Source organism: Arachis hypogaea, chromosome 16 (genome assembly GCF_003086295.3).
Source record: "Arachis hypogaea cultivar Tifrunner chromosome 16, arahy.Tifrunner.gnm2.J5K5, whole genome shotgun sequence".
Taxonomy (NCBI): Eukaryota; Viridiplantae; Streptophyta; class Magnoliopsida; order Fabales; family Fabaceae; genus Arachis; species Arachis hypogaea.
This window is the reverse complement of record NC_092051.1, coordinates 143,257,663-143,271,566: the sequence shown is the minus strand read 5'-3', so window position 1 is coordinate 143,271,566 and position 13,904 is coordinate 143,257,663. Positions and strand designations below refer to the sequence as shown.

The window sequence follows — 13,904 nt, the reverse complement described above, 5'->3', positions numbered from 1 at the left end:
GAGGGGTCAAATTAAATATAAAATAAATTAAAATATAATATAATAAAAATTCAATAAAATATAATTTATAGTATATTGGTTAAAATTAATAATTATATTATATAAAAATCAGCATTCAACTACATATTTTTAAGTTTTGGTATTTTTAAATTTGTTCTGCGATATTTCATATAACTAAAATTATCAATTTACTATTTAGAATAAATTTTGAAGCATTCTTTTTTTCAACATATACAATCATATAATCTGCTAAAAATTTATTTTTTATTTTATTTTAATAATTTTTATTGTTTAAAAAGTATATTCAATTGTTATTGTTGTCATAGAAAAAAGTCAAAATAAAATTCTTTTTTATAGTTGTTAATTTTTTACATTAATCCAAATCTATATATTTCAATAACTTTTCAATTATTTATATATTTATAAGCTTTTATTATTTTATAAATTTATTTTTTATTTGCTATTAATATATTATAATACACATTATAATTTATACATATTAAATTACTAACATATATTTTTTTTAGTGTGTAATATATTAAAATATATTTAATCTATAATTAATATATATATATATATTATATAATAATAATAAACTAATAATACTATTCATTTTTTTTAAAAAATGGGGGACCATGGCCACCTTAGGCCCCCTTGGATCTGCCATTGACCATAGTAATACATAAATCGTACTAGTTACACATAAATCGTGCTAGGACAATGAGCTTTAGGATAAAAAAATGTAACTCATGGTGGCCTAAGACGATTTATATACATTTTGTAAAACACAAAGACCCGAAACGATTTATGTGTTTGTGAGCATTGTATTTTATGCATAAATCGTCTCAGGGTAACATGATTCATATATTATTTAAAACACAAAAGTCTAGGACGATTTATATATTATATTATTTAAGAAAATCACGTTTTTAAAATCCATTTAGGAGAATCGAGTAATTTGGTTCTTCTATTAATTTATTTAAATAAAAAAGCCAAGTATATATGCATTCATGTTTTTTAATTTGTATTTCGGTTGGACCGGTTCATGTGATTCGAATCCAAACATTGGCTCTAACCTAGTTGAGTAAATATATTTGATTTTGAGTCTAATTGAATCTAAATAAAAGCGAGTCAATTTTGACTCAAACGATTTGATTCAGTACACCAAATCTTTAAACTAAACTGGACTATATGAACACTCCAAATGATATGTAAATCATATACTTCATTTACATGGGAGTAGTATTGAGGTGAAGACGTAGAGAAGATGAGCGAGTTAGCAACTCTAGTGGTGGTGATGAAAAAGAAAGAATTAGAATTTTAATAGGAAGAAAAGAGATAAAGATATGTGTAAATTTAAAAACAAAATGTTAACTTAAATATTGATGTTTAAAAATCTTGATTAAACGATAAAATAAAAAAAAAAATAAAGAATAATATTGTAATCCAAATGAAATATTGAGACTACCGAAACATTGAAAGTAGGAAGTACCATTTTTCTACTATTTTGACTAATTATTCTTATATATTTTCCAAACAACATTATTATAATTATAATGATGATATTCATAGTTGTTAGAAACATAACTATATAAAATTAATAATATATTTTTTTAATATTTTATATGAAGAAAATGTTGCAAGGTGTAATAAATAAGATAAAAATAAATAGGATTAAAAAAATAAAAAATTTAAAATTATGATAAAAAAAAAAGAAAAATTTATCTAATAACCAAGTATATTCACTATTTAAATATTTAGGGATGAAAATGATTGAGTCAACCGTTGATAATATCACAAATATACAGTAAAATTTACAGAATTATTTAAAAATCTAATAAAATTGACGATTTTCTAGATTATCAATTTTTTAATAAAATTAAAATATTTTTATATTTAATAAAAACAATAGCTTGACAGTCGATAATATTATCTAAAATCGACTGTCAATCTATTGATATTTGGTTTATTAAAATTGACACTTTAGCCATTAATTTAATTATTGAAGTATCAACAAGGTTGTTGTCTATTTTTTTTATTTATTTTTGTCCATTTTAAATTAAAAAAAAAACATAGTATTGTCGATTTTAATAACTATATAATTTTTATTAATTATTTTTTTGAAAATAATTGAAAAATAACGTAAATAATTTTTTAAATATAGTAATAAAATTTATACTAAATATTAAATAATGAGTTTGCAAACTTATCAATATAATAAATAATTTTTTAGCATAAAGATGCAAAATAAAATAAATAACTAAACTCATACTCATATTTGTCTAAACAGTAATCCACTAATAATATAAAATATTCAAAGTAAAGTAAATAACCCTAATTATACTCGTCTAAATAGTTCTTATCTGAGTCATCGAAGTCGTTGCGATCATCCTCCATTTGAGAAGAACCCTGTGGCTTCTGTAGAGGCCGCGAGATGTGAACTTGGAAAAGTAAAATGAGGAGGTTCGAAAGAACGTGATCTAGATGACCATCATATACTTAATCAAGTTGCTGGGTTGATAACTAAATTGGTCCATCTGTGAGCTACTAGTGTTGAGATCCTCATGCAAGGATTCAACTGTTTGTTGTTATTTTATTTTCTCCCTTTCATATAGGCTTTCTAGCTCTCTCTCTCTCTTTTCCCTTTTTGGAGTGGTCTTCAAACTCTCTATATTTAACTACATATTGTTCAATTTTTCTATTGAGTATTGTGGTCCGTTCCCTAAGATCTAAAATATCGATATTGATCATCGTGGTCAGCCCACTAACTGATGTTGATTGAGAGGTGTCAATTGAAAAGGAATATTAGAGCCGCAACAACAACGACACAAGTATGATGGAGCGATGGTGGCATGAGTATGACGAAGTGCTTAGAGTGCATCGGCGGAAAGGGAGGGTTGGTGAAAAAGCGGAAGTGAAATAGGGAAAGCGGGGTTAATTTATAAGGTGAAATGTAAGTGGTGAATTGGGGTGAAATGAGGGAGGCACGAAGTATGTACGAGTAAGATTTTTTATTGATGATTGTCGATTTTTGTTAGTAAAAATATCAACACCTTAAGGTAGCGTTTGGTAGAGAGATAGAGATTAAAAGACTGAGACTGAGAGACTGAGACTAAGAGACAGAGACCGAAATAAATTTCAATATTCTGTTTGGTGCAAAGTGAGAGACAGAAATTGAAACAAGAATAAAACTCTAATTTAATTTGCACAAAGGATAAAATTGGAATTAATTAATTGAAATGAAGGTATTTTAGGTATAAAATGTTATTAAAATTTCAGTCTCTAAAAATTTCAGTCCCCTATGTCCCTACTTTTTGGAGGTACTGAAATACTGAAATTTTAGGGACAGAGACAGAAATTTTAGTGCCAGTCTCTGAGCCAACAAACATGATACTGTGTCTCAGTCTCTCAGTCTCTGTCCTAGTACCTCAAAACAAACGCTAAATGTTTATTTTATATAATAAATTTATACTATTCATCTGATTTTGAGAAGAGATCTCTATCATCCAAATTTATCAACGACAAATGTTGTTAATATTATAAATATTAAAATAGATGACACATCTGTCGATTTAACAAAAAACATTAATGCTTTATCAATAATGTGACATAATATTAAAACTTGCTAACGTCGCCAATACAACAGATGACTTGGCTGTCAATTTTAATGTTTTATTTCTAACTATTTTCTTTTACTGTATCAATGACAAGCTATCAAAAAATATCGATGCGAACGTTGGTCGTCGATTTTTGGTATCGAAAATTGTATTGTTCTTTAATTTTATGTAAATTTATGACATGTCAAATAACACGCCAACTAATTATTTTGTGACATGTAATACTAATATGTAATATCATCATGTCACATAATAGTTAGGGATAAGTATTGTTTTAGTCCCTAACGTTGAGGGTCAGAATTGAAACCATTCACATCGTAATTTTCGATTTAGAATCATCCTTAACGTTTTTTTTTCGTATTAAAATCGTCATTTTTAATAAAATTTTTAATTTTATTCATAAACTACCCCTATTTAATAAAAAATTATAAAATTAAAAAAAAAAATAAAACACGCGTTTGGGGGGTGGGGGAGGGGAAAGGACACGGGGGTGGGGTGGGGGAGGGGAAAGGGGAAAGGGGGGAGGGGAAAGGGGGTGACCGTCGCCGCCTCCTTCTCTTCTATGCGCGGGGTTTGTGCGGGATCCTCGACAACCGTCATGGCTCCAGCGTCGCGAACGTAGGCCTCGTCTTCTTCAACGGCAGCCTTCTCGCCATGTCGGAGGACGACCTCCCCTACGAGGTGCAAATCACTATCTCCGGCGATCTAAAAACTATTGGCCGTTACAGCTTCGGGAACCAGCTCAATTCCACCATGATCGCGCACCCGAAGGTCAATCCCGTTTCTCGCGAGCTCTTCGCACTCAGCTATGATGTGTCCAGGCCGTACCTGAAGTATTTTCGGTTCTTGCCGGAGGGGGAGAAATCGCCGGACATGGAAATCCGACTCTTTGTAGGGGAGATGATCAATGGAGGGTCACCGGTGATGTACGACGGCAAAAAAAATCGAGGCTCGGGATTCTCCCCAAGTACACATCGGACGCTTCCAACATCGTGTGGGTGGGGTGGGGGGAGGGGAAAGGACGCGGGGGTGGGGTGGGGTGGGGGTGGGGGAAATGGGGAAAGGGGGGTGGCCGTCGCCGCCTCGCGCGCCTCGCTACCTCGCCCCCTCGCCGCTTCATCTGCACCTCGCTTTATGCTTCTGCATCTTTCTTCTGCTTTCTTGCTTTCCTGATTTTGCTTTTTGCTTCTGCTTCTTGCTTTTTGCTTCTACTTCTTGGTTTGCTTTTGCTGCTTCTTGCTTTTTGCTTCTGCTGATTTTGAGTTTTTACATCTGTTTCTGCTTCTTGGTTTGGTGGTGGTGGTGGTGGTAAGTGCTGGTAGGGGTAGGGGTGAGGGTATTTTTGTCCGAAAAAATTAAAAGGACGATTTTAATACGAAAAAAAACGTTAAGGATGATTCTAAATTGAAAATTATGATAAAGACGGTTTCGATTCTGACCCCAACATTAGAGACCAAAATAATACTTATCCCTAATAGTTAACATGACACCATTGTCGAATCTATAAAATGATTCATTTGACTTTCGATTATATCTCTTAGAAATTAATTTAATTGATTAAATTTTTTAAAAATTAATTGAAAGATCAGATAATTTTTAGAATAGTTTTATTTTTTGGATGGATATACATGTTATAAATATAAATAATGAAAAAACAACCATTTGTACCCATGAACTTTACGAACGCTGACAAAAGTACCAATTAAAGAAGAAAACTAACGTTGTATCTATCAAAGATGGATTCCGTACGACAAAAGTAGCCAAATCCTAAATTTATGTTGACTTTTTAATAAAATTTCAGATTTAACCTCACCATTATCTTCAACCCCTCATCTCTTTTTTCCCAAATCTCAAATACCTCCATTACCTAAAAACCCTAATCTCAATACCTAAAAACTCCAAATTATCATTTTCCTAACCCTAATCTCAATACCCCTTTCAACAAATTTCAACCATCTCTTTATTCTTTTTATCAATTTTACCACCTCCTTCACCAACACGTGTTGATGGTGTATTGAGTTTGTGCTTCCACCACTGCCGCCGGCGGAGCCTTCTCCTCCTCCTGCTGTAACTTTCGGCTGGGAGCAGTTTTGGAAAAGGTAGTCTCCCGATGAGTTGGCACCGTAATCATGTATGATGATTGGCGAAGGAGTGTCCACCGAGGAAGTTCTCGAGTTTGGGTTGTTGGTGATGGTGGTGGTGGTTGTTGTCGACATTGTTATTGTTGTTGCATGAAGTTTCCAATAGCAGGTTTTGGTTGATGTAGTTATTCTCCTTCCAATCTATGATGATAAAGAAAAATAAAAAAAAGAGTAATTTGTAATAATAATAGAGAAATTAAAAGAGAAAAGAAATTATTAAACCTTGATGAGTAGAAAGGTGAAGATGATTGTTGAAGGGTTCTTGATAGATGGGAAAAGGAGTGAGGTTGAGAGTAGTATCGGCATGAGTGGAAGGAGTGAGATCGAAACAGTTTCCATCATCAGCAGCAGTTACATCATCTTGTGCAGTGGGATTGAATAGCCCAAAATGAGTTTGATGATGATGAGTAGTAGTAGTGTGTTGTTCTTAAGGGGAGAGAGAGAAACCCAGCAAGTTCATTGAAGCCATAGAAGAAGAAGAAGAAGAAAGGTTAAATTGCTGAATAAAGAGATGGTTGAAATTTGTTGAAAGGGGTATTGGGATTAGGGTTAGGAAAATGACAATTTGGAGTTTTTAGGTATTGAGATTAGGGTTTTTAGGCAATGGAGGTATTTGAGATTTGAGAAAGAAGAGAGGAGGGGTTAAAGATAATGGTGGGGGTAATTCTGGAATTTTATTAAAAAGTCAACATAAATTTAGGATTTGGCTACTTTTGTCGTACGGAATCCATCTTTGATGGATACAACGTTAGTTTCCTTCTTTAATGGATACTTTTATCAGCGTTCGTAAAATTTATGGGTACAAATAGTTGTTTTTCCTATAAATAATTAAATATTGGTATAAAACTTTTTTGCGTTGCATCAAAATGAAATATATTCAATATTTTGACAAATGTTGTGAAACTTTATCTTCACACATGAGTGTGTGGACAAATATGTCATTCAATTTAAGTAGCCAAGTTGCAAAGCGCAACTAGCTTGTAGAAGTAGAAAGAAGCTCATAATAATCCTTAACTCAAATCCTTGTCAGACTGGGAAAAAGGCCCCTCAGATGTGGCCCTTAGGCTTAGTTTGGTAAAGCTTTTACTTTTCAAAAGTAGCTTATAAAAGCTAACTTTTAAAATACGGCTTTTTAAAAGTTGTAGCATTTATGTTTGGTAAATCAAATTAAAAATTACTTTTAATAATCACAAACAATAACAATTGCATTTGGTAAAATAGCTTTTAAAATTTAAAAATACTATAATAGACATAAATGCAAGCATTAAATTTGAAAATTAGTTAACATATGAGGTTATATTAGACTTTTAAATTTTGAAAAGCACAAGCCAACTTTGAAAAGCTCTATCTTAGGTGCTTTCAAAAGTATCCCAATCTTTTAAAAGCTGCAAGTACAAGCACATGATCTTTTTTATTTACCAAACACAAAATGAGGAGCTTGAGCTTTTAAAAAGCACAAGCACCTCTTCGAAAAACTTTACCAAACCAAGCCTTACTCCATCCACCACGTGGACGAAACCCTTCAAACCATTTCCACTTACCATTTTCTGTGGCTCTTCTCTCTTCCCACCACACCACACCTCTCACCCTGCAAACCCCCCTCCAATATTTTTAAATAAAAAACAACTAAATTTTGAAGCAGTGGTTGGTTATTCAGTTATTTGATCCCAACACGCAATAATTTTATCAAGAAATGCCTTTAATTCTTTCCTCAATTTAGGGTTCCAACTTCCAAGTTCAGCTTCCGTACATCCATGGAGTCTATCTGCACAACCTCCTTCTCCTTATACACTGTTCCTCACCGCCACTTGAAGAAACCACGTGCCAACACTATGCTGCTAACTTCAATTCCTTGTTCTTGCTCTCCTTCGTCGTCGTTTCAATCGTTGCCGATTCGTCGAAGAAGTGCGAAGAAGCTATTAAGAACGAGAATTTCGTGTTCTGCAACAACAGGAAGTGCCGCATCAAACGGCGCCGTTTTGAGCAGTGTGAAGGATGTGTTACAATTGAGAAAACCGTCGAACAGCGCGCTGGAGCAGCTTGACATCGAGCGTGGCGTTTGCATCCCTTTCCGCAAGTACTCTCCCGAGACAGTATGACTTTTCGTTACATCACTGTTCGTTCTCTCCTCAAATTTTTTTTTGGTCCTCTCTTAGTTGCTTTTGATTTTACATTGACGTGGTTTGTTCTTGAGGTAGTGGCCGTTAAAGTTAATCTCTATTGCGTAGTGTAAAACTCTACTAGCTAATAATGTATAGAAATTAAGCTCTTTTTTAAAATTACTTTTAGTATTTTTATTTAGTATTTTTTTTTTTTTTTTAATTGTGAATTTAGAATTATACCGCCTTCGTAGTCTTGAAACATGTATTTTGTATAATCTTGAGATTGATGCTATACGGGGTTAGCAAGGGAAATGGATCCTCTCAATCGGAAATTCCGGTTAACCAAGTGAAGTGTGGATTTTTACCGATTATTGTAAACTTTTGTGAGATCATGCTGAGATCAACTTTATGAATTAATGATAGAGATCTACATTTGACATGTTCAATTGGAATTTCCAATTGATATGATATGCTCCCGCTAGCAAGAGAGTATTTTGTCTTCATTTGTGGTAATCTTGTAATTGCTCAAGAAATATAATCTATTATTATGAAGTATGTAGAACTATGAAGCTAAGATTATTCATTTTTGTAGGTTCTAGTTAATTCCTTCAACTTTGGTAGTTATACTTTTAATGGTTTACTTGCAAGCTGGGTTTATCATACGGCATTATGACATAGTCTGATTTACTTAGCTCACCCCACCTAGTGGGAGACGAGTCTTATTGGTGGTGGTTGTGGCATTTTTGGTGATTGTGAAATCTTTGAAACTAGGAAGGATGTACTTGAAGCGCAGATGTCTGCATATGGGGAAATTAAACTTGATGGTCTAGAATGTAAAATTTAATATTCTCTACATGATGAATATTCGAAACATGCTAGTTGACAGTTGACATGAATATAATTGTAGTCAATGATATTTATCATCCATGTTGGTAGGAGGGTGTCGGTAGCTACTTACCGTGGCCCGTGGGAATCCCCCAAAACTAAAAAAACTTGTTTTGATTTACTGTATAATTATTTCTAACTTGAAGTAATTTTTTTGTTTGAATACTTATCTCTTATTGTTAATTAGGTGAGGAATAAGGTACTAGAATCAAGAGGGGCTATATTGTCGCTTATGTTAAGGGGAGTTGAGATAGTTTGGAGTCTGGGCTTCTACTGGTCTACCTTGGCGTATGATTTCCTGGTTGGAAGGGATGAAGAGGTTGTTCCGTATCGTGCACGACAGCTTAGGAACCTGTTGTGCGATCTGGGACCTTCTTTTATTAAAGCTGGTCAGGTGTGTTATTTTGTTTTGTACTCGGCCATGCCATGAAATTTATAACTTTGTTTTTTCTGGTTATTAAAAAGTTTTTCCCCCCCATTTGACAGGTCCTTGCAAACAGGCCAGATATCATTAGAGAAGATTATATGAATGAACTTTGCATTCTTCAAGATGATGTTCCTCCCTTTCCCAACCAAGTAAAACTTATTACTGTGGCCAACTATTTTTAATTGTTACATTTATGTAAATAATTTTCATACCATTAATCATCTGGATCATATAATTTTGATACATGGCCTACAAATATCACAGACTGCCTTCAATATCATAGAGGAGGAACTTGGTCAGCCCCTTGAAGCCGTTTTCAGCAGAATCTCATCAGGGACAATAGCAGCTGCTAGTTTGGGTCAAGTTTATCGGGCTACTTTGCGTTCCACTGGCGAGGATGTTGCTATCAAGGTTCCATTGAGCTCACCTTTTGTTATAATCATGTTTTAGTTATCAACACATGACATTAAGAAGTTCAGACATGGCATCAATTTATATTGCAAAATAGTGTTTTATTTGTCTATTTATTACTTTTGGCTTGACTGTATTCTTGTTGGGATCACTTGTTGACATTTGCTTGGCCATAATGTTCCATAGCAGCACCTCCCCCCCCCCCCCCCCTCTTCTCTTTCTTTTTTCCCTCTCTCTTTCTTGTTTAGTATGATCTTTCCTTCTGTTCTAGGTTCTGTCAGATATAATTACCTGTATGGTTTTCTGCATGTAAATTGCTGAATATGCATGCATAGAGCAGCATTTCAAAACAAGGTTAAAGCTGATTCCAAAGACATACTTTGCTGTAATTGTAGGTTCAAAGGCCTGGGATAGAGCCCATAATATATCGGGATCTTTTCCTTTTTCGTACCTTGGCTTCATTCTTAAATGGCATTAGCATACAAAAGTTGGGTTGCAATGCAGAGCTGATTGTTGATGAATTTGGTGAAAAACTTTTGGAAGAGCTTGATTATACCCTGGTAACTTTCTGGACTGCCTTGTATGTGCTACAGCTATAGTAGTTAATCTGTTCAAATGTGTTAGGGACTTGGCTATTACACGGTTTATTTAAGGAGTGGTCCCCCCCCCCCCCCTCTCTCTTAGTAGCTAGCTTTTAAGATGTGGTTCCCCACTTAGGTACTTAACAAAATGTCAAAGCACTAAATAGTGTTTCTTGCACATTGTGTGTGTTTTCTGTGTATAGTTGTTTTATACATGTGTACTATTTCTTGTCGTTATTTCAGGAAGCCCGTAATCTTGAAGACTTTATTGAGAATTTCAAAGATGATCCTACAGTTAAAATTCCTCGGGTTTACAAACAACTTTCTGGTCCACGCGTTTTAGTGATGGAATGGATTGATGGTATTAGGTGCACCAATCCACAGGTTTGTTTAGATTGTTTGGTGCTGCTTTTGCTGTTTGTTGCATGGATAGTCAAGCAACATTGTTTGAGGTTTATAGTTTATTGATAACTACTCTTCTTATGAATCAGGCCATCAAAGATGCTGGTATTGATATAGATGGCTTTCTTACAATTGGCGTGAGTGCTGCTTTGCGACAATTGTTGGAATTTGGATTATTTCATGGAGACCCTCACCCTGGAAATATTTTTGCCATGCGTGATGGACGAATTGCATATGTGGACTTTGGCAATGTTGCCGTTCTTAGTCAGGTATTCCCTCTCTCAATAATTTTGTTTCTTTGATATGAGATATCAGCTTTGTCTTTAGTAATAAATGGATTTTGAAGCTGATTGGGGATAGTTTTTGTGGTAACATATTTATCTGCTTCTATTTCTTCAGCAAAATAAACAAATTTTGATTGATGCTGTTGTCCACGCCGTAAATGAGGACTATGCTGAGATGGCTAATGATTTTACCAGATTAGGCTTCCTGTCACCAGGGACTGATGTCACTCCAATAATTCCTGCTTTGGAAGCAATTTGGCAGAACTCTCTTGGAAAAGGATTGTCAGATTTCAATTTTCGTAGTGTCACTGGTACCCATTCCCGTTTACCTTTTAAATATAAATAGCTATTTCCATGTGACTTTGACTTGAACTGTGCTGTTCCTGAAATCAAATTTCATAAATTTTGATTGAATAACTTCTGTCCAATTAAATGGAGTTGTCTGAACTCTGAATCTGAAGGGAAGAATCCCAAACAAGTAAAGGGCTAATAGTTACGACTCGTGTGACTTTGTTGTTTCAACGTACTCGTTGAAGTCATTTATTTGTATTCATTGATGATGTATAGAAGATGTCATGTTATTCTATGGAGAGAAACAAATATGTTGCACTACCCACATACACCAAAAAACTAATTGTTGTAATTAGATTCTGTTGTTTAATTTCTTGATTAAATATGCCAATGTTTCATCTGTCATGTTTTGAATAATTTCTTTGTACTGGCACATTTAACCATTATAAAGGCAGGCAAAAAGGTTATTTTCCTCTCATTTTTCTTGTTCGGAAGAGAAAAAAGAAGGGGGGGTTCATTATTCTTAACTAATATTCTGATTAAATACAATGCAGGAAAGTTTAACCAATTGGTTTACAATTATCCAATCCGCATTCCCGAAAGGTTTTCACTCGTAATTCGTTCTTTATTGACTCAAGAAGGCATTTGTTTCACTTTGAAGCCTGACTTCAAATTTCTTGAGGTAAAAGCTTTGGGTGTTTCTGACTTGTTCTTTTTTGTTGAAAATTCATGGAACTTATTTAAGGAAGCAATGACTTCCATCCCCCCACCCTCTACACTTCTTCTTCTCCTCTCTATTTTTCTTTAAATGTGTAAAATATATTTTTGGCTTTTAAAAGCTGCTTCATATGTTAAGAAATGATACACTTAACATTTTGCTACTGGATAAATGGTTCATTATTGTAGAGAAAAGGTTTAAGGAGCAACTATCATATTTCAATTTCCAATATATATTAATTACCTTTTGAATATCGATTAGGTTGCCTATCCATATGTAGCAAAGCGACTTTTGACAGACCCAAATCCAGCTCTTCGTGAACGTCTTATACAGGTTAGAACGCCACTAAAAATGAATAAACTTTTGTGCATGAGTTTCATTTTTTTTCTTAGCTTTGAGTGAAATCTTGGTTATACTCCCTATATAAACTTGTATTGTTCTTTGTTCTTTCAGGTTCTCTTCAAAGACGGTCTTTTCCAGTGGAAACGGCTTGAAAACCTTATTATCCTTGCAAAGGAAAATGTAGCCAAGATGAGCAGCAATCCAGCAGTGCAAGTTAAACGCATGTCTGTATTTTGTTGCAACACCATTGCATGTTTGGTTTCTTTTCTTCTTTTGAACCATTTAATAAGTAATATTAACATGAGGCTTATTTATACAGGCAAACTCAAAGAGACTTGAAAGTTGAAAGAAAACTGGACCTCACAGACACCATCAAAGATGGAGCACGCCTTTTCATTGTTGACGAAGGAATACGAAGACAGCTGCTTCTTGCTTTGACTGAGGACTCAAAGCTTCATGTTGAAGAGGTTTGTCCTGATTATATGACCTATTCTTACAACATAATTGTGGTGCTGTGCTACATTATTCAGACTTGTGTTTTATACAGCTCGTCGATGTGTATAGATTGGTTGAAGATCAGATAGACTTACCCTCAGTGGCAGTAGAAGTAGCTCGAGGTAAAGCTCTTTGCAGAACCTGATTGTAACTTTCCTTTTTGGATGTCTTTTTTCTCTTTTGCACCTTGACTAAAAACAATTTTTTCTTTCACTTAAAATGTTTTTCCATAATTGAAAGTACACTTAGAGTGAAGTGACTACAAAAGTATTCACAAAAGATTATGATGGACAAAATTACCATTACAAAAGTTCATCTAACATCTTCAAAAGACTTGATTCAGTGGACAATTTTACCCAAAAGTTGACATTTTCATGGGTAGATTTGTCCTTTGGACCAAACTTTTGGGGATACATACTAGATGGACTTTTGTTCTTTCATAGTTAAATTTCTTTCCATATGATCTTTCCAAAGTACATTTGCACTTTACTCAAGTACTTAAATAGCATCACAAAACGCAAAAGAACTTTTTTTCTAGAAACAAAATTGCATTAATGTCTTAAAATATTTTGTCCAAATGCATTCATTTGTTATCTTCCTTGACCGTATATGGCAACTGACAAATCAAACATAAATATTCTTCGTTTTTTTGTTTTGTTTTGAATACAGATTTCCCAACTGTTGTCAGGGATCTTCTACTTTCTTGGAGTGACTCAGTGTTATCCGATAGATAGCTGAATCTCAGGGACTATATTTGTTTCAGAAGATGAGTATACTATTCACATCCTATAATATTCCTCTCTTTTTGTAGCTGTAAGGATTATCCTTTGAAAATTTAAATAAAATTATCACACTTGTAACTATAGGAAAGAAATACTACATCTGTATAGAAACATTATTTTACTCAGTAAATAAATATCAAGGTTTCATGGGGAAAAAGTCCAAAAATGTCATATAATCTCTTAGCTTCCTTTAATGCGATGTTATTTTACAAATGCAACTTGTCTTCATTTATATAGAGCTGCGACTTATTTTGGAAAGTTCTAATGATCTAGTCACCTAGTAATTCTTTGGTTGATAATATTTTTTATCCAGTTATAAATTCATAACTTCACGTAACTATTAATGTACTCATAATTTCTTCTGATAAATGCTAGAAGACTATTAGAATTTATTGTTTTTAGCCATCAATTAGTTATTAATATTTA

At 33.7% G+C, this 13,904-nt stretch overlaps 1 protein-coding gene across 3 annotated transcripts; it reads left to right on the top strand.

Annotated features, from left to right (window-relative positions):
• The first annotated feature begins 7,237 nt into the window (after positions 1–7,237).
• On the top strand, positions 7,238–13,635 carry LOC112755487 (protein ACTIVITY OF BC1 COMPLEX KINASE 1, chloroplastic). Of its 3 annotated transcripts, none has more exons than XM_025803612.3 (14): positions 7,238–7,851; positions 8,933–9,139; positions 9,232–9,321; positions 9,437–9,583; positions 9,979–10,143; positions 10,408–10,548; positions 10,656–10,835; positions 10,966–11,161; positions 11,696–11,823; positions 12,121–12,192; positions 12,313–12,425; positions 12,521–12,668; positions 12,766–12,818; positions 13,366–13,635. In XM_025803612.3, exons 1-13 carry the CDS (start codon positions 7,513–7,515, stop codon positions 12,772–12,774), a joined length of 1,935 nt encoding a protein of 644 aa, XP_025659397.1. In that variant the 5' UTR covers positions 7,238–7,512; the 3' UTR covers positions 12,775–12,818; positions 13,366–13,635. The 3 variants fall into 3 exon arrangements, with proteins under 3 accessions (XP_025659397.1, XP_025659396.1, XP_025659398.1); XM_025803611.3 differs by having other exon boundaries at positions 12,749–12,818; XM_025803613.3 differs by having other exon boundaries at positions 7,283–7,874; positions 12,749–12,818.
• Positions 13,636–13,904: the final 269 nt, after the last annotated feature.

Bases quoted from the DNA above. Each gene is read 5' to 3' on its own strand.
- LOC112755487 (XM_025803611.3), top strand. From the start codon at position 7,513: ATGGAGTCTATCTGCACAACCTCCTTCTCCTTATACACTGTTCCTCAC. The intron at 7,852-8,932 runs GTATGACTTTTC...ATTGTTAATTAG, and splicing joins GCAAGTACTCTCCCGAGACA to GTGAGGAATAAGGTACTAGA. The intron at 12,193-12,312 runs GTTAGAACGCCA...TTGTTCTTTCAG, and splicing joins TTCGTGAACGTCTTATACAG to GTTCTCTTCAAAGACGGTCT.